A 22,337-nucleotide genomic window follows, 5' to 3' on the forward strand; every position below is an offset into this window, starting at 1 on the left:
TGCGTTGGACGATTCACATCGCTGTCGGCTTCTCATTGCTTGAGAGAATCTTTCCAAGTTTTGGAGCGTTCCCAAGCTCGGCCATCCGTCTTTGGGAGTCACTCGTTGTAACAGAGAAAGAATGAGAAAAAGTACTAGAAAATATATACCAGGGTATCCTATTACAGCTTAGGCCGAGGAATGACTCCCCAAGCCATCCAAACCCGTTATCATACATCTCGATTATTCGTAATATACATGTGCATATCGTGTGGTTCATCTTCCCACAGTTGATTGAAGTGCAGATAAGGAGCAACTCCTTAGTCGTCGTTATCAACCTGCTTAACGCCCTCGTTGTTGAGAACAGGCTGATCACGGTCCAGTTCGTACATCTGGTCCTCCTCGTCGTCGTAGTGACGGAAGAGGAAGTAGAAGATGAAGCCGACGACGAATGCTGAACAGGACACGCCGGTGTACATCCACAGGAACTTGGGGTCAACGGCGACCGAGACCAGAGCCTCGGAGATGGCGGAGCCGAAGGCGTTGGTGAAGAGGTAGATGCTCTGAACGAACGACTTCATGTTGGGAGGGGCCTTGGTGTACGCGTACTCGAGACCAGTAACGGAGATGAAGATCTCGGACAGGCCAATGAAGACGTACGCTGGCGTCTGGACGGCGATGTGAACTCGGTTGGGGAGCGAGGCGCCCCCACTCATGCCCTCGGGGCAGTTGCCGGGAGACTCGTAGCAAGGGCCGGCGTTGTAGATGAGGTGCTGGACGATGGCGGCATAGGCGAGGCAGATGGCGCCGAGCCAGAAGCCGATGGTGATGCGCATGATGGGCCGCAGCTCGATGCCGAACTTGCGCAGGAGCGGGTAGACGACCTTTTCGAGGATGGGCGTGAAGACCAGGATCGAGATGGGGTCGAAGTTCTGCATGAAGTCGTTGGGCATGCCGTGTCCATCCATCTGCCCGGCCTGGGTGACAAAGTTGGTCGAGAACTGACCGTAGCAAACCCAGAAGATGGGGTCTGAGGAACACGCGTGTTGTTAGTTTGGGGTGGGTTTTCATGGCTCATGAAAGGGTAATGAGATCCCAGCCAAGTCACGGGGTTTGTTCACTTACAGAACACAAAGACTTTGCAGGCCCTGAGAGCACGCTTGAGCTCGTCGACGAAGTGGTCGTTCCAAGGGACGGGTTTCTCCTTGCCGTTGGCCGCGCGCCACGAGGGCTTTGCGGCGTCCATGTTCCGGGAGGCAATCATCATGCCGAGCGCCTTGAAGGCATCGGTGATGACGGACCCTTGAGGCGGGCGGTTGACAAAAGTCTTGCGGCGGAGCACGAGCGTTGCGATGCCGATGTTGAAGACGCAGAAGCACATGAGGTACGCGGTCCAGAAACCCTTGTACTTCTCCATGAAGGGCGTGGCCATCAGGGACAGAGACCCAAGGTTGATGCACCAGTAAAAGATCATGTAGATGCGCTGGTACGTGATGGCCGGGTCGATGATGACGCGCTCGCCGCTGGACTCGGTCTTGACAGCCATGACTCGACGTTGGTACTGGTCGGCGATCAGGGGTGCAATGTTGGACTTGATGCCTCCGGTGCCGAGACCGATCACGATGATGGCGACAATATAACCAGCCTTGCCAGCGCCGTTCTCCATGGCCACTGGCAGGGACGTGGTCCAAAGAATGACCAAACCAACCCAGTAGAAGGCGCAGAAGACCAAGATGGTCTTATACTTCCCCAGGTACTGATCAGCAATGATGGCACCCAGAATCGGCGTGACTGAATAGATCATGTTAGTCGGTTTGCTTTCCCTCTTCTTCCCTTTTTCCCTCATGCTGCCCGTAATAGAATCATCAGAACAGATAGACAGGTCATACCATAACAGAACCACTGGAAGAATAGGTTCAGACCGGTTGCTGCTTGGTGTCCCATTCCGAGACCCTTGGGGCCATCCGCTCCGTTGGGGTCATTGTTGATGTAGTTCTGGAACAGGCCCTGGGCGCCGTAGTAGGTGAAACGCTCGGTGAGCTCAACGACGGCGATGAGGAAGGCCGAGGCGGGCAGGTTCTCTCCGATGCGACGGAGGGAGCCCTTCTCATAGTCGTTGGGCTCAGCGCCGTCCGGCGTCGGACCCGACTCCGAGTCTGCATTACCAGGAGACACGGACTGCTTCTCAGCGTTTGCAGGCATGATGTAACCTCCCGCGAGATCAGTCGTCTCCTTGTGTGGCAGACGCTCGCCCAGCGTCTCGTGGAGCCTGCGAATACGGGGTAGCTTTGGTTAGCGACAAGGTCTCTTGTTTTTTTTCTTTCTTTCTCTTTCTGATGAACCGATGATATGCGCATCGCTTTTACGTACTCGGCGGCCGTGTCCTCGTGGTTCTGGGCCATTTTTACGCAATGGATATTCGCTCGATGCAGGCCCGATAGGAGAAAAGCTGAACCAGGAGAGAGTGCTCAGGTGGAAAGGAGAGGGAGAAGATGAAGAAAATTTCCCAGAGAAAAGGGCCCAAGGGCATAGGCTTAGTTCGTAGTGGAGAGAGAGAGAGCATGGAGACTCGTTAGCATCACCACTAGAGAAACAGAGAAACATGCCCTTGCCCTTGGGCGTCGGTCAACTCCGAAGTGTGTTCGCCGCCCATCTTCACGGGAGATAGTGGTTCTCGTTCTCGTTCCCACTCTTGCTCTAAAACTTTTTGTCTTGAGTCGGTAACTTGCCCCTCCGGCCCCCCCTCTTAGGAACTTTTGCAGCTTCACACGCCACAACCCGAAGGCCGACATTGGCTGCCGGACCCCACTCGGCCGAGTGAGCCGATCGTTTTTGATTGATAATAACGGACACATCGGGCGATAAACGTGGATTATCTGTGGGGATCTTGGCAAAAGGCCCGAACGGGTGGCGCCAAGCGAGGTTAAGGGGAATAAAGCGGCCATAAATCCAACGCTCTCATTGGTCTGATTGACCCCCGACATTAGTCAATGCTGGTGGTTCATGCCGAGGTTCAAACAGTCGACGGACGGCGAGAGAGAGAGAGGAAGAGGGAGATTGTGTTGCTCAGTCTGGGGTTTGGGGTTTCCTGCTGTATGCCTCGGGCCTCCGCAAACACCACAACACGGGCGACGGGGTGACGTCTGCGGCCGCCAAAAGAAGCTATTGCCGAGCTGCAGGGACCGTTTGCGATCGTCCACGGAATCTTTTGTGACCTTCCCTTCTCGGGAATGATTGACATGAATGTGGTGTGGCCGACTTGCCGTCGAGCCGTCGATAGCCTCGTTCTATGAACGCATTTCAGTCTTCTACTCACTCATCATATCCTGATTTGGCTCTTGGCTATGGGCTCTATCCGGACTCACCCGCAAGGGGGAAGTCGGGCCTCACGGCAGGATTAATTAATACGATCAGCAACATGAATTCAGCAGCCATAGGATGCACCGTGCATCGTACAGAAGATCCGGGATTCGGCTCCATGAACAGGTTGGTCGAGTGGACCAAGAGCCAATCTTCGTTGCATGACATGAACGGAACCCAATGACAAACACGTGCCGAGTGGACCAACGCTTTTCAAGCTTGTTTTTCTCATCGGCGTCAAGGAAAATTGCTCAGGGAGCCCTCATCAGTGGTGGGTACTAGGCCCGATCGTGCTGTGCTCAGTCATGGCAACCACTCATTCTTCTGCTCCAGCTCAACGGATTATTTATTCAAGAAAATTCGAAGTACAATCAGTGATCTCTTCATTGGCGCTTACCACAAGGAATCAAACTCGGCCTGAAACGATATCCAATCAGGTAATCAACGTTGCAAAAGAAATGTGGACGCTTGTCGTAACAACCAGACCTTTGAAAGGTCGAGGTAGATTGAAGACAAACGAATCGATGAACCCCTCTTAACTGATGCCTAGAAGCAGCCTTGTTCTCGGGGTCACTTCCCTTCCCTTCAAGAGCAGCCAAACGCATGAATGGGTTTACCAATCTTCAACCCTTTTCTTATAAAATGGTTCTACACTCGCAGAATATTCTGCTGCGGCTCCCTCAATCAAGACTGGCCGGCTGAGAGCCTTTGGTGACTGGCGAAGCAGTAGCCATCAAGAGTTCATTGCGAGAATAGCGTAGGAGAACCCTCACTCTACGAGTAGTCCAAGCTCTGTAGACGAGACTAGCAGGATCAGCTGAGTGCCATCTGTAAGACCAAGGAAACACAAGCGGGGCACAAGGGGGCACAGATATCCCGTTCAAGACCCAGGTAAGGCCTGGGGCTTGGCAACCACTCCGCGCTGCAAACACAAACGCGGGGAGCCGTGGGGGAACAGTGGGGAAAACAATCTCCATGTAGACTTTCCAGGGCTATTAAGGGATGAGGTAGCAGTTTGAGACAGTGGCAGAAGTGCTTTGTGTCTTCGCTCAGTCGAAAACGAGGCCCAAGGCTACCCGTAGAAAAAATAGCGAAGCAAGAGACATGAGGGCTTGAATAAGCTATATGGCCTAGACAATGTGTGCTCTCTTGTACGCCATTATCCTCTCATCTGCCCCCTATTATCAACGTGTCATGATGGGTATAAGGAGGAGTGTCTGCGAGTCAGTTCTGAAACTCGGTCCGAGGCGTAGATGCCTTCAAGTCAGGTACAAATACCCTGCCTCCGCCCTGTATCTCTATTCTAGAGGAAGAGACGCTTCTGATCCTTGTTTCACCTACGCCTTGCTCATCACGCATCGATAAGCTGTAAGGGATTTAATATGCGCTCAAGTAGTACAGTTTGCTACGACACTAATTGGAACAATTAATCGCGTAAAGGTTGTGTGACTCGTGAGAACGGTGAAAACTCAACAGACTACATACCCTTAGAGGTAAAGGAATCAATAGCTTTACAGTTTGACCTTTGTATTTCCCAAATCCCTTCCTCCCTCGGACCCTAAGAGTCAGAGTTACTATGTTTCTTGTTCCTCGAAATGGGACCGACTCCTACGAACAGAACCCCGGAAATAGGAACCTCCCTCCCCCATATCAGTATTTCTAGAAACGTGAGTCTCCTTCTGTTCTTTTTCCCGGCATAGAAGTCCGCTACATACGATACGATAGTGGCAACTGAGACTCTGCTTTTTTATCGCATCTTAATGGGTCGTGATGGGTAAGAATCCCCTCTATAAACCACAATCTGCGCAGCTTTAGGTTCAATATTGCGCCCTCGCCATCCATCACAAAATGAAAAGAGTGGGGATTTATTTGGTAGAGCTAGGTATACCGATCGAGGAGACAGGCACCATTACTGGAGCACCTTGCCAGCTTTGCCCATGGTCTCAATCAACCTCTGCCGAATATGGTCTCCAACATACGTCTCTCCCTGAGACCCATCAAGTGGCTCACACCTTAGTTTCAAATTCCCATTCAGGAAGAAGGCAACACTGTATCTCTCCTTGTCTGGGCTTGTAAGCACTCGGTGGCGCGCACTGCGGTAAAAGCCGGCGGTGTACTTCTGCATCATGTCCCCCATGTTGATGACATAGGCGTTTTCCTTCACAGGAACCGGCACCCAGTCTTCTATGGGCGGGTACCAAACCTCAAGGCCTCTCGTGCCCGGTTCCTGCAGCAGCACCGAAACACAGCCAAAGTCGGTGTGGTCGGCAACGCCGTACTGGTTGTCGGGGACCTGGGGCTGAGCTGCATAGTGAAGAAATCGCATGGGGATCGAGGGCTCGACGACGAGACTATCAAAGACGTCTGGTGGGCAATTCCAGGCTTTGGGTAGACCCTGCGCAAGGATTTTGAGTAAGATGCTGACGAGGTCGAGCATCTTGGCTTGGTATTCCATTATAGGGATACGGAATTGCTCATCAGGCAAAGATGTCGGCCAGAGGTTGGGGCCAGTGGAGAACGAACCGCAGTCTGGGTCATCTTCAGACACTTCTCTGCCAACCATGAAAGTCTATCGCGGTGCAGTTTTAATAATAGGAAGACTTGAAAACGTTTCACGAGGCAGTCTACTTACCTCTTTAGTATCTGGGAGGAGACCCTCGTGGTGTGTCTGCATCCCAGCCGGCTCGTATCCTCTGAACGATTTGCCCAGAGACTTGCCAATCCACACCTCCATACGCTTCTCCTTGGGCAAGGAGAAGAATAGGCGATCGACTTCAAGAGCTTTGGCTTGCATTTCGGGGCTGATGCCGTGGCCGACGAGGTAGAAGAAGCCGTATGTGCTGCAAGCATCACTCATGTCGTTGACCACCTGCCGTTTCGCTGCGGCCGAGGAATCCGGAGACAGCCAGGCGCTGATGTCGACCGTCGGGATCACCCGCGAGGAGCTCTTGGTATCGATGCTGCCCATTTTTAAAATGTTTGTGATTCAGGGAGTAACGGATTGAAGTCTCAGTCTTTGAGATCAGATTGCTTGATCCTACAAAGTCATTATCTGCTTGGCTTGAGTAGGTTATTCAGCATAGAAGCCGTGAAGCCTAAGTTGAAAAGCTGGTCTTTTATACATTCCAGTTAAGCGGTACGTCACTTAGTCGCCGGGTGCGCATAACAATAGCTCCGCCTCCGGCGGCTTCGTAGCTGGAGATCGGAAACGAGATAGTCGGAACTTATAACATGGCCGACGGTGCGTACGATGGCATGTTTGAACCCGTTCCCGATTCGGTAAGTCACCGGCGGAAAGGCTGATTTACGTCAGAACGTTCAGCCAAAGCTAAATATGTTCCGTGGGCTTGGGCTGGTTCATCGGCCTCAACTTGCTAGGTCTGATAAAGCGAACTTTATTCTTTAGATTAAACCTTAACGCTTGTAGGTTTGAGGAACAAAGCTTAACCAGACGAAACTGTTTCTTAACCATCCCGCCGGCAAGCCAAATGAGTGGGCTATTTTGACAATGACATCAAATGTTCGTCACGACGAGTCATTCCAGTAGAAAATTATGACAGAATGATCACTTCCTCGCTCCCGAAATTTGATAACAGTATGCCAGAGTGTTTTCTTGTCTAGGTCTCTTGTCTTCATGATTTATTCGATCTTCACGAAGGTCTTATGCGGGTTGCGAGGGACTTCTATTCTTGACTACAAGTCTATTTGGAAAATGCCGCTTTTTCCTTGTTGATGCCAGGTTTCCGGAATGTTCTATTGAAATGGGTCATGTATACCTAGCCATGGTCTGGACCAGCCCTCCTTGACGTGATGCATCGGGGACGGAATATGAAAACATAGAATGAAAGACGTCCTAAAATCCCAGCAGAATTAAGCTGGAGCTCAATCTTTACTCCAAGCCGAGCCCATACCGTCGCACACCAAACTCTCATGCCTTTATGCGGATTTTCCACCCGGTGTTGGAAATGCGGATCGCGGCGTAAATCAGCCCAGAGGCGAATGAAGCCATGCCGCAGTACACCCATAATCCGGTCCACTGTAACGGCGCAACGGAGCCGAGGATAGCTCCTGCACCTGGTGCCCCGGCCAAATACCCCAGGCTTGACATGGAATACCCCATGCCCATGCGTGTACCGATCTTGCTCTTGTCTTTGGTTAGGCGAGCGAAGCAAACCGGAGGCATAGATGGGAAAACACCACTGAGAAAGCCGAGTACGACCGCCATGGCGATGATAGCACCCTCACTGTGCACAGCAGTCATGCACAGCGCCGCAGCTCCGGTGATGAACATAAACGGTGCGAGGATGTTGAACGGGCCGAGGGTATCGGATATGAAGTTCGGCAAGATTCGCCCCGCGCACGAGGCAGCGTTGAACACCGACACAATGTAAAAGCTCATGGGGCCGTCGAGCAGCTGTTCGTTCTTCCCGAAGTAGCTGATATACGTGTTGAGGATGAGTACGCTGGCAGAACCACACATGGTGCCGGCGACAAATGTCATGTAACGCGCGTCTTTGAAGGCCTCCCAGTCGACAAACGACCGAGGCCTGCCTGGCTTTCCGCGTGCCTTCATGGCGAATAGCGGCACCATGAGAGTCGCTAGTGCGATGAGACCAACAACTCGAACAGCCCAGGAAAACCCGACGTGGTCGACTAGATGATAGAGCGCGACGGGGTAGACGAGCCCGCCAAAGGAAGACCCCGATGACGCAATTCCGGCCGCGAGCCCAAGATTCTTGTCGAAGTACTGCGGAAGCGTAGAGATGCACACAAGGAAAAGACAGCCTGCTCCAGTCCCGATCAAGAAACCCTCGGCGAGGAGTACCTCCCAGTACGGATGGCAGAAGCTGAGAAGTACGTGTCCCACAACGACACAAACGGTGCCTATGACCAGCAGCACCCGCATATAGCCACGGTCGTAGACGGGGCCGGCCCAGAAGCCCGTCATCATGGCAATGCAGTATTGAATCGCCCCGATCCAAGAAATGTTGGATGAGCTCTGCTTGAATAGTGTGCCGGATTCGTATGTTGTCTGGAAGACGCCAAATGCGCTGAGGATTCCCCACGAGTTGAAGAACAAGAGGAACCCGCCGACGACTTGCATCCAGGCAACGAAACCGCCATCTGGTTTGGCAGCGGGCTCAGGTGTCGGTGTGGCTTCGGGGTCCAATGCTGCGGCTTGGTGCTGGACGAGGTCGCCTGGGGGCGAAGAGTCCGTTCGCTTGGGCTCGACATTGGTGTCTTTTTCCGTGAGATGAATTGGGGAAAGTGACATGAAGGGCAAACTTGATGCGTCGAATACACAAATTTTGGTTTGTGTCGACAAGAGAATAGGGTAAGGGTCAGTTGCTGTGAAAGACGAGTCTAGCTAGAGAGAACAAACTTTGGATGGCAAACCAAGTTAAGTACTGACACTGAATGGACGCAATAACGGCCGACCCTCGGAATGATCTCCGAGGCAGGAATGACTCTCTCTCTCTCTGACAATCATAAGGTTTGTGTTGTTGGCCTCGGTGTTACGAGAACGAGACCGAAATGTTCCTCCTTGACTCGGCCGGAGTGTTTATGATGTTGTTGGAATAAGCCAGCTAGCTGCCCGGCAGGGCTGACACGCGCCGGGCCCGTGCTGCAGCCCAAGCTTCCGGGGACAAGGTACGGGCGTCCAAGGTGGGGACCGGCGACATTCGCATGAATAGCATTCCACTGCCGGGCCACAACTGCCGGACTAGACTGCCGGACGCCACTGTCGGATGCCGCTGACAGACTACACTGTCGGATTACCTTATGAGTCCGACAACACCGTGGGCCTGGCGCTAACGGCCTCATTTGTCCGCATAAGCAGCCCGCGGCCGAAGGACTGTTAAGCCTTCGTCCTTCCTTTCGTTAGGCATCAATCAACATTATTAGTAGAACAACTGCCACTTCACTTCGTTAAAAGGATGCACTATATGTACAGCATCTAACCTGTGATACTAAAAGATGTCTGGACTTGATCAAACCCAGAATTGCGGTTGATGCACCTCCCACGGTCGGAGATAGCCAGAGCTTTGGAACGACCAAAAAGTAAAACCGAAAAGTTCATCAATACTATACCCGCTTCCATGCTGAAAGATTCATCTTTGTTTACCTCATCCATCAAGCGTGTTTGAGGGTTAGTAGTCAAGCAGTGGGCGTTGTACTTACACGTAGAACCACAGTATAGTGTTTGGGTTTCAGACAACGAACCCCTTCCACCGTCGGTCAGACCTGCTATGGTGTGCGGTAAGCTTTACGCCTACGCCGGATATCTGGCAAGGTCAGGCCAGCCAGCCCCCTCCTAGTCAGACGGACTGGCGAAACAGAATTCAGTGCCGAGCAGGATGTACTGCTGGTGAGCTAGGTGTGACTGCAACTCTACGGCTTGCCTGGCTTGCACGCAAAGCTTTTGCCTGCAACCGCAGTACAAACAGAAACGCCCTGACTAGTGAATAGCCGACAAGTCATACACTTCATCATGATGAACGTGCCGCACCTCCTAGGGTTGGAGGTCGCAGGGGTCTCGACGTAACTTTAATAACAAACTTTAACGGTCACCTAATATATCTCGACCGGAGTTATAACGTTTTAGTCTAAACCTTGCGATTTCGGCGACCTGAGGAACCCGAATCTGGACTTCCAACGAAGAGACCGTTGGCTACACGTTTCCTGCCACAGCACAAACATCCAGCCAGGATCGTTTCCAGTAGCTGAGGTCCTACTCATGCAAATTAGCTTTGTTTGAAACATTCACGTGATGCCATCTAGCCTTCTCATCCTGTTTGATACGGCATGGCCCACCGTCATTCAGACACGCGAACAGAGACACGCGAACAGAAACACCCCGGCTGGCAGATGGCCGATGACTCTGATATAACAAGGAACAAAGCTTGCTACGGTGTACTACGATACCAGATTCATTTAAAATCTCGATTGCTTGGTAGTCTCACATCATGCAATAACAGAGAGAGACTATTTCAGCACTGTTTGCCCGGAGCGTGTTGTTCTCGAACTCACACACCACAAACCACTCACAGAATCTTTGACTCCTCCACGGTATACCAAAATTCAATTCAACATGGAACCCGTCACCCAAGACGCCGCCCCTCTTTCCGTCGCCATCGTCGGTGGGGGCATCGTGGGCTTCATCCTCGCAGCTGGGCTTCACAAGCGCAACATCAAAGTCCAGATTTACGAGCAGTCCCGCGGTCCGCGTGAGATCGGGGCTGGTGTGGCATTCACAGGCGCCGCCCAAAAGTGCATGCGGATGATGGACCCCGCCATTCTCGAGGCCCTGTATGGCAGCGGCTCGATGCCACTCAGTGACTGCGGCGGCCATGACTTCTTGCGCTGGCTCGACGGTTACACGCAGCCTAACAAAGACGAGCCATACTACGAGATTCCTCTCTGCGCGCTTGATGCAGGCCCGAGGGGATTCGAGGGCGTCAGGAGAGACATGCTTCTCGAGTCTCTCGTCAAGCTTCTGCCTTCTGAAGCTGTTTCCTGGAAGAAACGCCTCGTCGCCATCGAGGAAGCGGAACCAGGAGCCAAACTCACGCTCAAATTTGCGGACGGCCACGTGGCCCACGCTGATGCAGGTACGCAACTGTTCACCAACCCTCTGTCTGTCATTGCAGCGGTCTAACATAATCTGTTTTGTTCACAGTCATCGGCTGCGATGGGATCAAATCACGGGTCCGCGAACTGATACTGGGAGAGGGAAACCCCGCCTCCTATCCGCACTTTGCGCACAAAGTAGCGTACCGCTGCCTCTTGCCCTATGACGCCTGTCACAAGATCCTCGGCGACTGGAAAGGGCGTAACTTCCACATGCACATCGGCCCCAACGCGCACATCATCCACTACCCCGTCGCCAACCAGACGCTGATGAACTTTGTGGCTTTCGTCAGCGACGACAGCGAGTGGTCGGACTGGCAGCAGATGGTGGGCACAGGCTCGCGCAAGGATGTCGAAAAGGCGTTCACCGGCTGGAACCAGACCGTTAGCGACCTTGTGGCTCTGCTGCCGGACGACATGATCAAGTGGGCGTTGTTCGATTCCTGGGACTATCCCGCGCCTTACTACAACAAGGGCAGGATAGTCTTGGCTGGCGATGCCGCGCACGCGAGCAGCCCCCACCACGGCACCGGGGCAAGCTGCGGCATTGAGGATGCTCTGTCCCTGAGTGTCCTTCTCGACCAAGTCGCCAAGACGGTGGCAAGAGACGGCGTATCGGCAAGGCACGAGGCGCTGGAGACGGCGTTTGATGTGTTCGACAAGACTAGACGCACCAGAACACAGTGGTTGGTCAACAGCAGCCGCAGGGTCATTGATCTTTTCCACCAGGAGGATTGGGCGGTCCCCGAGAAGCGTGTCAAAGCCGAGACGTGCTTTGAGGAGCTGAAAGATCGGTCGTTCAAGCTATGGCACTTTGACCCGGAGAACATGGTCAAGACGACCATCGAGGAATACACCAAGCGCGTAGGAGCCACTAAGTAGTCACATTCTCTGTATGTTATAAAAGATGATCTTTTAACTGGGACCCGCATAAATCGTGAGAAATCAGATGAATGATGATCCTTGAGCTTTAAATTGGGCTAAGATTGATGATTCTTGGCAACACGTTCAATTTGCTGAACGCCGTCCTTGGCAAAACCTCTTGGCAACGTTTTTGGTTGGCGAACGCCGCCCTTGGCAAAAGATGAGGTTCGTTCGCGCCCAATGGGATAAAACTACGGACAAACTTGGCAAAGTAAATTGCATCAGATCTCGAATTTGAAGTCTAGTTGCACCAACAGGCCTACATTCTTCACTTTTCCGGCAATCCCAACAACAGAGGGCCTTGGAACGGACTTGGGAGGGAATACCACCCCCATTCGAGAAGAGCACATTTTACTTAGGTGCATTCGTTCATTACACTCGTTTAATTCAATGATAGAATAACCTTTTTCTATTTGTTTCTACGGAGATTCATCTGTCAAACTTAATTCTGCCGCTGCGCTATCATACGGAAACAAGTCAGATCCATGCGGCCCGAGATCCATCCATACGGGCCGACGGAGGTGAGCTCTGATCGATTAGCAACACCCGGATCCCAAAGTCTGTGCTGAGTCGCCTCATTCCGTTATTCCAACTGACGCTAGGATGCTGCTCATCAGATCTTGGAAGTTGGCCCTACTAGACGTTTGACATCGAACTTTCGTTGTGTGTGTGGGTGGGAGGGGGAGGGGGGGTGGGATGAATCGTGAATACTCAACTGAGAGTGAGCTAGATCATGGCCATCGTGAGTCCACAAACGGCATACTTTCCGCCGGAGTCTGATATGTTACCAACGGAGCTGCGCCTGAGCCTCTCTAACAAAAATGTATACGTTCCGCCGGGGCCCGCTCCGTTGCCACCCGATCTGCGCGTAAACCTGTCCGCTGGAACTGTAACCGGATACTAAACACTGGGTGAAGAATGACCCAGAGAGTTTAACAAACCCGAAAAGTTTGCCGATGTGGAACTCCTGAAACAGAAAGATGACAGGAGGATGGATACTATTCTAATTGGACAAACTGGATGAAACAAATCGCAGTTCGAGTACTCGACGGCGACATCACGTTGCTCCCACGTGCTTGCGCCGTCCTAAATCAACAAAAAGTAATCCTGTGATGGCAGTATAGTTAATCAATGATTTGCAGGAACCGTCTGCAGTGAAGAGGTAGTCTAAACACTGCTATGCTTATGTAATTACCTGTTGTTTGCTTTCGTGACGATATGGCCTATTCCTCGAGGAATTCGAATAGCGGCTTGATGATACTCGTTCATAGTGCTCCAGATCACCAAAAGTGGAATGGTGACTTGGTTGTAATACCAGAGCGGTGGGGTTCAGAAATGTTGTATGAATCGAGCGTGTTTCGCTGAAATCCCTGGAAACTACCCGTATGTGCTGAGTCCGGAGTCAGGGTAGAGTCAGGATGGGTAAAGGTATGTGAAGCATTTACAAGTTAAATACCTCGGAACTCCGCACGAAGAATGAACAAATGCTCTCTTCAGCAGCAGCAGCAGTTCTATACGGGTCATTCTACTTTTCAACACTGCCTCCTCTTAACACTCAACTTAACGTGGTCGTTCCATCATGTCTTCTTTTCAGCAACTTGTTGAGAACTCCCAAGTGCCGAGCCTGCTGCTCTTCGGCCCACTTGCCCTTTCTTTCGACCAGGGGGCCCTCGACAGGCTATGCGAGGTAGTGTCGGGGAATGGCGAGTATAGCTGGATACTCGACACCTTGGCGAGCCTCCCTGAGCAGTGGGAATCCATCACTGCTTCGATCCCAAGTCTCAAACAAGCCGACCCGAGACTGAAGAAGCAGTTGCAGGATATGCGAGACACCTTTCAAGCCTCCAAGTCATGGCCTGATAACGGCTATCCTTTGCCCAACACTCTTCTCGTGCCCCTTGCCGTGGCCTATCAGATGACACAATACGCAGCCTTCATCAATCATACGACCGGCTGGACAAGACTGGCTTCTGCAGACACAGAGACGCTCGGTCTATGCACGGGGCTTCTGAGCGCCTTCGCTGTTTCCAGTGCCGGAGGCAACAAGGAGCTTTTCGCCAAGTATGGCGCCGTTGCCATGCGTCTCGGCCTCCTTGTGGGCATGGTCGTCGACGAACAAGACTCTTTGGAGCCCGCCAGATCCATCAGTGTGGCATGGAACTCAGCCGAGGGTGGGGAAGAAGCCAGGCGAATTCTGGCGCTGGACGAGTTCCAAGGTGTAAGTTGCAATATCGCGAGTCAAACACCGTCCCCCCCCACCCAACATAGACATACTCGATTCCACCCACGCAATTCAACTCTTGTAAAGTCAAAAGTTAAAGATCCTTTGCTGACTGGACCATCATCCTATCACTTACAGACCTACATCTCCGTCTACTTCGATGAGACACGCGCCACCGTAACGAGCTCGCCCACCAAACTCCGGGCCTTGCAGCAGAGGCTAAGGGAGTCGTCGCTCATTTCATCAGAACTGGCCCTCGTCGGGCCGTTCCACGCCAACCGCAACCTCGGGTGTCTAGACGCTCTCGTGGCTTTCACCGATAAGCACCCAGAGTTCCACTTTGCCGACACGAGGAAACTTGCCTTTCCCACTCGGTCAAACAGAGATGGATCCATCCTCAGTCAGAACATCCTGCATCACGAAGCACTCGAGTCCATCCTGGTCCATCCACCACAATGGTGGAAGACATTCAGTGCCGCCAAAGACGCCCGGCTGCGTGTTGATACCGGCAGCAGCAGCAGCAACAACAACAACAACTACGTCGTTTCGTTTGGACCAGAGCGATGTGTTCCACCCTCGCTTATGCGTCCGCTCCGCCAACATGTCGTACACCTTGCCGATCACGATCGTGCCCTGTTCAAGGCACTCCCCAGACATATTGCCGACTCCGACATTGCCGTGGTGGGCATGGCGTGCAAGGTGGCCGGCAGCGACGGTCTCGAGGAGTTTTGGGACCTCCTCTGCAACGGAGAACCGCAGCATCAGGAGCTCAAGGACCAGCGCTTCAGCTTTCAAACGCCGTTCCGTCCGGCCGACGCCAAGCGCAAGTGGTTCGCCAACCTGGTCGACGGCGCTGACCACTTTGACCACAAGTTCTTCAAGCGAAGCCCCCGCGAGAGCGCTACCATGGATCCCCAGCAGCGCTGGATGTTGCAGATCGCCTATCAGGCTGTCGAACAGTCTGGTTATTTCAATGCCGTCAGCCCCGAGAGGTCCGTCGGCTGCTACATCGGGCTTCGAGGAAACGACTACTACGACAACGTTGCCTGCCACCCGCCCAACGCATTCACGGCGACGGGTAACCTCCAGGCCTTCGTCGCCGGCAAGATCAGCCATCAGTTCGACTGGACAGGGCCGGCCATGACGATCGACACGGCTTGTTCGTCCTCCCTCGTCGCCATTCACCAGGCGTGCCGGGCCATCATTGCTGGAGACTGCAATGCTGCTCTTGCGGGAGGCGCCCACATCATGACGAGCCCCTTGTGGTTCCAGAACCTGGCGGGTGCCTCGTTTCTGAGCACCACTGGCCAGTGTAAGCCGTTCGATGCTGCGGCCGACGGCTATTGCAGAGGCGACGGCGTGGGCGCATTGTTCCTCAAGAGGCACTCCCAGGCCATCGCCGACGGAGATCAGGTGCTGGGTGTCATTCCAGCAACCGCGGTACAGCAAAACCTCAACACCACACCCATCTTCGTCCCCAACGCGCCCTCGCTTTCCGACCTGTTCAGTTCCGTCACCACTCGAGCTGCCATCGCCCCCTCCCAGATTAGCGTTGTCGAGGCTCATGGCACTGGAACTGCCGTTGGAGATCCCGCTGAGTACAACGGCATCCGAAAGGTCCTAGGCGGGCCCGGTCGGGATAGCCCTTTGGTGCTCGGGTCCGTCAAGTCCTTGGTAGGACACACAGAATGCGCTTCTGGTGTTGTGTCGGCAGTCAAGATCCTTCTCATGCTCCAAAAGGGTATGATCCCGCCGCAGGTGAACCTTAAGACCATCAACCCTGCTCTCGGAGCGTCACCAAGAGACAACATCCGCTTTGCAACCAGTCTGGAGCCCTGGAACGCGGACTTCCGCGCCGCTCTGATCAACAACTATGGCGCTTCGGGCTCCAACGCTTCGATGATCATCTCTCAGCCAACTGGGAAGAGAGCGTTGGACTCGCCCGCCACTACAGGCAGATACCCGTTCTGGCTCACTGGCGCCGACGACGCTGCGCTCATTCGGTATGCCGGGGCCTTGGACACATTCTTAAGCCGCCAGGACGGTCAAGAACACGCATCCTTGTCAAATGTCTCCTTCAACGTCGCCCGCCAGAGCAACCGTCAGCTCCAGAGGGCACTGCTTTTCACCGCCAAATCCGTGGGTGACCTCAGGCAAAAGTTGACCGCGTTCGCGGCGCGGGAGAGTTCTGCGGTCGTTCCAATTGATCGGCCAGCGCCAAAGCCGGTTGTTCTTTGCTTTGGAGGGCAAACTTCGACCTTTATCGGTCTAGACAAGGATGTGTATGATCGGGCGGCAGTGCTGCGGAAGCATCTCGATGAGGTTGACGCCAGAGCCAAATCTATCGGTGTCGAGTCCGTCTTCCCAGCCATCTTCGAACGGACACCCATCACGGACACGGTGGTGCTACACACCACTTTGTTCGCGTTCCAATACGCCTCCGCAAAGGCCTGGATCGAGTCCGGCGTCAACCCTGTGGCAGTCGTGGGCCACAGCTTCGGAGAGCTCACTGCGCTTTGCATTTCGGGGGCTCTTCCTCTTGATGACACCCTCAAGATGATTGTTGCCCGTGCCAGGCTCATCAGAGATTCCTGGGGAGCCGAGAAGGGTGCCATGATGGCGATCGAAGCTGATTTGAGCGAGGTCGAGATGCTTCTTCACGATTCAGCCCAGTCGTCCCCTGCAGTGACACCCGCCACGATAGCTTGCTACAACGGACCCAGAAGCTTCACGCTCGCTGGATCTGTTGCCGCAATCGACGCCGTTGCCGATACCATCTCGAAGCGCGGCTCCTTGGCATTCCGGACCAAGAGACTCAACGTATCCAACGCTTATCACTGCTCTTTGGTTGACCCGCTCACGGACCGCTTGGAGGAGAACGCCCGAGACCTGAACTTCCGCGAGCCCGTGATACCTCTGGAGTCGACCTCGCGCCTCTCGACCATGACCAAGACGCAATCGAGCTACTTCTCAGAGCATATGCGCTCGCCAGTCTTTTTCCACCAGGCCGTGGAGCGACTCCACAAGCAATATCCTTCGAGCATTTTCCTCGAGGCTGGCTCCAACTCTACCGTCACATCCATGGCCGGCCGCGCGCTTGGAAATCCAACCGACTGTCATTTCCAGGGGATCAACATTACATGCTGCGACGACGGTTGGGACAAGCTCACGGATGCCACGGTCAATCTTTGGAAAGCCGGCCTTACTGCCAACTACTGGGGACACCATGCAGCACACACCTCTCAGCACACGCCGTTGCTGCTCCCTCCTTATCAGTTTGAGAAGTCGTCACACTGGCTGGAACTCAAATCGGCTGCGCCGGCTGTAGAGGTGGTTGTCAGAGAGACTGCGCCCGAGGTGGCTCCCAAGAGCCTGATAAACTTCACTGGCTATCAGAAGGACGGCGACAACAAGCCTTTGGCTCGATTCCAGATCAACACCGCGCTGGCCGAGTATGAAAAGACACTTTCCGGTCATGTGATTGCCCAGGAAGCCCCCATATGCCCGGCTACGATGCAAACTGGCTTCGTGCTCAACGCTCTGTCCAGCTTGAAGCCCGAACTGTCGAAGCTGGTGCCGCAGACGCATGGTGTGAAGTTCCTGTCACCCATTTGCCGTGACCCGGGAAGATCTCTCTGGATTGACGCCGTCGAGACGAAGGCCATGACTTGGGAATGGTCAATCTACAGCACAGCACGCAATGGGAACGGCCAAAAGACGATGCATACATCGGGCCAGTTCGAGTATTCCTCGGTTGACAACAACTCCCTCTTGGCGGAAATCTCGCGCTACGAGCGTCTTTTCAGCTATCAGCGGTGCGTCGAGCTCCTGAACAGCAACAGCGTCGACAACGTGCTCGAGGCCCAGGTCATCTACATGCTCTTCTCCAACGTCGTTGAGTACGGCGAGGAGTTCAGAGGAGTCAAGAAGCTTGTAGGGAAGAACGACCAGTCCGCCGCCCACATCGTGCGTCTGAACACGCAGAACGAATCCTGGTACGACGCCCACCTCGCCGACACCTTCTGCCAACTCGGCGGCATCTGGGCCAACTGCATGGCCAACGACCGCCTGTCTGGCGAGGTCTTCATCGCGAACGGCATTGAGCAGTGGGTGCGCTCGCCTAGGGTTTTGAAGCAGCCCTACCCGAGTGCTTTCCATGTCTACGCGACGAACGCTCGCACGTCCGACCGGGCGACCCTCACGGATGTCTTCATCTTCGACGCCGCGGACGGATGTCTGGTCGAGGCCATCCTCGGCATTGGATACAGCAAGTGTCCCAAGGCGTCGTTGCAGAAGCTCCTGGCTCGCCTGACCGCTGGAGAATCGGGGGATGCGACTCCTGCCAGCGTCGAGAGATGTGCTCCCATGCCGCTCCCGAGCACGGCGACCGAACCACCAGCTCAGCACCAAGAGGCTGTCTCAAAGCAGCCCAAGCCAATCCAGGTCGAGAAGCCAAAGCAAGCGCCCAAGATTGATGTGATGCCCCGGGTCAAGGCCATCTTGGCTGATCTATCCGGGCTGGAAATGGAGGAGATCAAGGACGACAGCCAACTTGCCGATCTCGGAATAGACTCGCTCGTGGGCATGGAGATGGCCCATGAAATCGAGGCCGCGTACGACATCACGCTCCCCGAGAACGAGCTCATCGACATCCTAGACCTGCCCGGACTCATTGCGTGCGTCCAAAAGGCGTTGGGTGGCGGCAGCGCAGCAGCCCTCGGGACTCCTAGGAGCCCTGCAGACAGCACCGATGACGATTGGCAAGATGGCGGGTTGAGTGCCTCGGACACTGACGTATCAACGCCGCCAAGTTCGCCCGAAATCATGGAGGCCGACGTCAAGAGAAGCGGTAAACAGACCATGGACTACGCAAAGACCTCGCTCCTTGCTGTCGACAAGGTCATGGATGCCTTCAGTGACACCAAAAACCTGACGGATGGGAGAATTGCCGAGCAGGGGCAGACGGAATATGTCGAAGGCGCACTCCCCCGCCAGACAGAGTTGACGATTGCCCTCACCCTCGAGGCCTTCGAAAGTGTGAGCCAGTCGCCGCTCCAGAAGCTCCGATCCGGTGAAACGCTGGACTTTGTGCCTCACAAGAAAGAACAGCGACCTTTGGTCCGGCATCTGTACCGTATGCTGGAGACGGAGACACAGACCATCGTGGTCAACAGCAATGACACCATCACTCGAACAGCAGTGCCTTTCCCAAAGATCAGGTCCAGCGAGGCCGTCTACCAAGAGCTCATGACACGCTTCCCAGACCAGAGCACCGCCAACAAGCTGACAAAATACGCCGGCACCCACCTTGCCGAGGTCTTGAGCGGCAAGACGGACGGTGTGAAGCTCATTTTCGGCTCTGCCGAGGGCCGTGAGCTTGTCTCGGGTTTCTATGCCGACTGGCCACTGAACCAAGCCCTCTACAAGCTCATGGACGACTTCTTCAACGCCCTGATTCCTAGGCTCAACATAACCCCAGGCAGCGGCCCGCTTAAGATCCTCGAGATGGGTGCCGGTACTGGCGGGACCACAAAGCGACTGCTGCCGCTGCTGGCGCGTCTGGGCGTGCCTATCGAGTACACCTTTACCGACCTTGCTCCGTCCCTCGTGGCCGCTGCGCGGAAGAAATGGGGCAAGGAGTACCCGTTCATGAAGTTCCGGACACACGACATCGAGAAGGTGCCCGATGACGACCTGATCGGGACGCAGCACATTGTGCTATCCAGCAACGCCGTCCACGCCACTCATAGCCTGGTCGTATCCACAGGCAACATCCGCAAGATGCTTCGGCCGGACGGCCTTCTACTAATGCTTGAGATGACGCGCACGCCCTACTGGGTCGACCTCGTATTCGGGCTGTTTGAAGGGTGGTGGCTCTTCGAGGACGGGCGCTCGCACGCGCTCACGCACGAGGACAGGTGGCGCAAAGACCTTCAGACGGCTGGGTACGGCCACGTCGACTGGACCCAGGGCACGACGGCCGAGAGTGAGATTGAAAAGCTGGTCATCGCCTTGGCGGACCCGGCTTCGGTATCAGGGTACGAAAACCATGCCCGCACCAGTGTTTCTCTGCCACGCGAAAGCACACCCGCTGACTGTGCTGCTCGACAGGCTGTAGTGGACCGGTTCGTCGCTGAGCTGGTCGAGGACTTCGATGCGGCAACGAGGGGGGATTCCGCGTCTCTGGGGATCTCTGCGCCGCCAACGCCAGGCACGACCGTTCTCATCACTGGCGCCACAGGAAGTCTCGGGTCCCATCTCGTGGAGGTTTGTGCTCTGATGCCCTCCGTGTCTCGTGTTGTTTGTCTCAACCGACGCTCCAAGGAAGAGAGGGACCCGGCGAACCGACAACGACAAGCGATGGACGAGAAAGGCATACCCCTCAGCGGACAAGCCGCAGCCAAGATGGTCGTCTTGGAGGCCGACCTATCCAAGCCGCAGCTGGGTCTGACAGAGACCGACTACGCCCAACTCGTCAGAAGCACCACCCATATCGTCCACAATGCCTGGCCCATGTGTTTCAAGTGGCCCGTCAAACGCTTTGAGCCGAATATGCAGGGCCTGCTGAACTTGCTCATTCTTTCACATCATGCGGCGGATCACCGTCGCCGGCGCGGAAACCCGGCATTCCAAATGACATTCCAATTCATCTCGAGCATCGCGGTGGTAGGCCACTATCCCTACCGCACCGGAAAAGCAGCGGTGCCCGAGGAGCGCATGTGTTTCTCCTCCGTACTACCTACGGGATACGGCGACGCCAAGTACGTCTGCGAGCGTGTGCTCGACGAGACGCTGCACAGGGACTCGGATCGCTTCCATGCTATGAGCGTGCGACTAGGTCAGATTGCGGGGTCCAGCAAGACCGGGTTCTGGAACATGACGGAGCATGTGGCTTTCATGCTCAAATCAAGCCAGACGCTCAAGGCACTGCCGGACTTTGGCGAGAAGGGTGTCATGAGCTGGACGCCGGTAGATGTCGTGGCGCAGACGTGTGCTGACCTGCTCTTCCAACCCTCGTCTGGGAATGCAAAGCGGGAACAGTCCTGTCATCCGATCTACCACATTGACAACCCGATTCGGCAGTCGTGGAGTGACGCGATCCGGGTTTTGGCGAAAACAATCACACCAGGCGCCTCTCTACGAGTGTTGCCGTTCAAGGAGTGGACACGACTCGTCAGAGAATACACGCCGCCAGCTTCCGTTGGCAAGGAAAAGCCTGGGCCCGAAATGAAGAACCCGGCAAAATTGCTCATCGACTTTCTTGAGGACGACTTTGAACGCATGTCCTGCGGTGGCGTGTTGCTTGGTACAGCTCACGCAAGGGAGCACTCGAGGACGCTGGCAGGGTTCGGTGCAGTGAGTGAGGAGTATCTAGAATTGGTAATAGGGAGTTGGCGTCAACGGGGTTTCTTAGAGTAACAAGTTAGATGGAGCATGATCGATACAAGAGAGCAAGCATTGGTAATAGGGAGTTGGTATCAAATGGATTTCTTTAGAGTAACAAGTTAGATTGAGCATGGTTGATACAAGAAAGCTAGCATTGGGCAATAGGGAGTTGGCGTTAAATGCATTTCTTAGAGTAGCAAGTTAGATTGAACACCGTCAATACAACAAAAGCTGTTGGCACTTCTGCTCCTCGCAATGGTTCTCTATGAAGTATATAAATGTTGTACCCCAAAGCTTGAGAGATTCAATGGAGCGATATGCAGGACTGGAGCCTAGAGGCCATCCGCGGGCCTCTCTTGGCTCTCTTTTTACTTGCTACACGCGTCGTTTTGTCTTGTGCGTACCACAAACAAAAGATTTCCAAAGAAGTGTTTTCTTCAGAAATTATTTTGTAAGTATCCTCGACTTAGGCAGTCGATCTCTATTTTGTTTCAGCCTAAATTGTAAGTGCTACGGTGAGGGGCAAAAACCCCCGATGCCACATATCAAGTGGTTAATGACGACCTGATGATCTGGGAGTATTCAGAAGCGTTGTATGGTACGAACAGCAACGGCTCTCAATGTCAACAGCTGACTGCGCCAACGTGAACAATGAGAGCTCGATGTAATAATAAGTGTAATCACAGATTTCCCTTATCTTTTAAGCAGCAGGCGCTTGCTTGCTCGCTTAGAAAAAAGGAGCTGATCGCGCTTCATACCAATCGAAACCAACCGGCCCCCAAAGCCGGAGTGTGGGGGTATTGCGACACAGCAGCGCCGAGGTACGTAACAAGAA

The 22,337-nt window shown here is 54.1% G+C and overlaps 5 protein-coding genes across 5 annotated transcripts; 2 read left to right on the forward strand and 3 right to left on the reverse strand.

The window, feature by feature from the left end:
* Nucleotides 1-23: 23 nt before the first annotated feature.
* CDEST_10474 (Putative proton-dependent oligopeptide transporter family, PTR2 family proton/oligopeptide symporter) lies at nt 24-2,674 on the reverse strand. The gene is made up of 4 exons (XM_062926632.1): nt 2,350-2,674; nt 1,869-2,248; nt 1,105-1,770; nt 24-1,009 (listed from the first exon to the last, which is right to left on the reverse strand). Exons 1-4 carry the CDS (start codon nt 2,379-2,381, stop codon nt 300-302), a joined length of 1,788 nt encoding a protein of 595 aa, XP_062782683.1. The 5' UTR covers nt 2,382-2,674; the 3' UTR covers nt 24-299.
* Nucleotides 2,675-5,248: 2,574 nt separating this feature from the next.
* On the reverse strand, nt 5,249-6,307 carry CDEST_10475 (Putative oxoglutarate/iron-dependent dioxygenase, non-hem dioxygenase domain-containing protein; the record flags this gene model as incomplete). Its single annotated transcript, XM_062926633.1, has 2 exons — nt 5,249-5,908; nt 5,972-6,307. The coding sequence occupies 2 exons, from the start codon at nt 6,305-6,307 to the stop codon at nt 5,249-5,251; spliced, it is 996 nt and encodes a 331-aa protein (XP_062782684.1).
* A 960-nt stretch (nt 6,308-7,267) lies between these two features.
* CDEST_10476 (Putative major facilitator superfamily, MFS transporter superfamily) lies at nt 7,268-8,614 on the reverse strand (the record flags this gene model as incomplete). Its single annotated transcript, XM_062926634.1, has 1 exon — nt 7,268-8,614. The coding sequence occupies one exon, from the start codon at nt 8,612-8,614 to the stop codon at nt 7,268-7,270; it is 1,347 nt and encodes a 448-aa protein (XP_062782685.1).
* A 1,818-nt stretch (nt 8,615-10,432) lies between these two features.
* CDEST_10477 (Putative FAD-binding domain, FAD/NAD(P)-binding domain superfamily) lies at nt 10,433-11,853 on the forward strand (the record flags this gene model as incomplete). The annotated part of the gene is made up of 2 exons (XM_062926635.1): nt 10,433-10,952; nt 11,021-11,853. The coding sequence occupies 2 exons, from the start codon at nt 10,433-10,435 to the stop codon at nt 11,851-11,853; spliced, it is 1,353 nt and encodes a 450-aa protein (XP_062782686.1).
* A 1,621-nt stretch (nt 11,854-13,474) lies between these two features.
* On the forward strand, nt 13,475-21,535 carry CDEST_10478 (Putative Acyl transferase domain superfamily, phosphopantetheine binding ACP domain, thiolase; the record flags this gene model as incomplete). The annotated part of the gene is made up of 2 exons (XM_062926636.1): nt 13,475-14,113; nt 14,255-21,535. The coding sequence occupies 2 exons, from the start codon at nt 13,475-13,477 to the stop codon at nt 21,533-21,535; spliced, it is 7,920 nt and encodes a 2,639-aa protein (XP_062782687.1).
* Between the last annotated feature and the right edge of the window lie 802 nt (nt 21,536-22,337).

This window comes from Colletotrichum destructivum, chromosome 6, assembly GCF_034447905.1.
Source record: "Colletotrichum destructivum chromosome 6, complete sequence".
Lineage (NCBI taxonomy): Eukaryota > Fungi > Ascomycota > Sordariomycetes > Glomerellales > Glomerellaceae > Colletotrichum > Colletotrichum destructivum.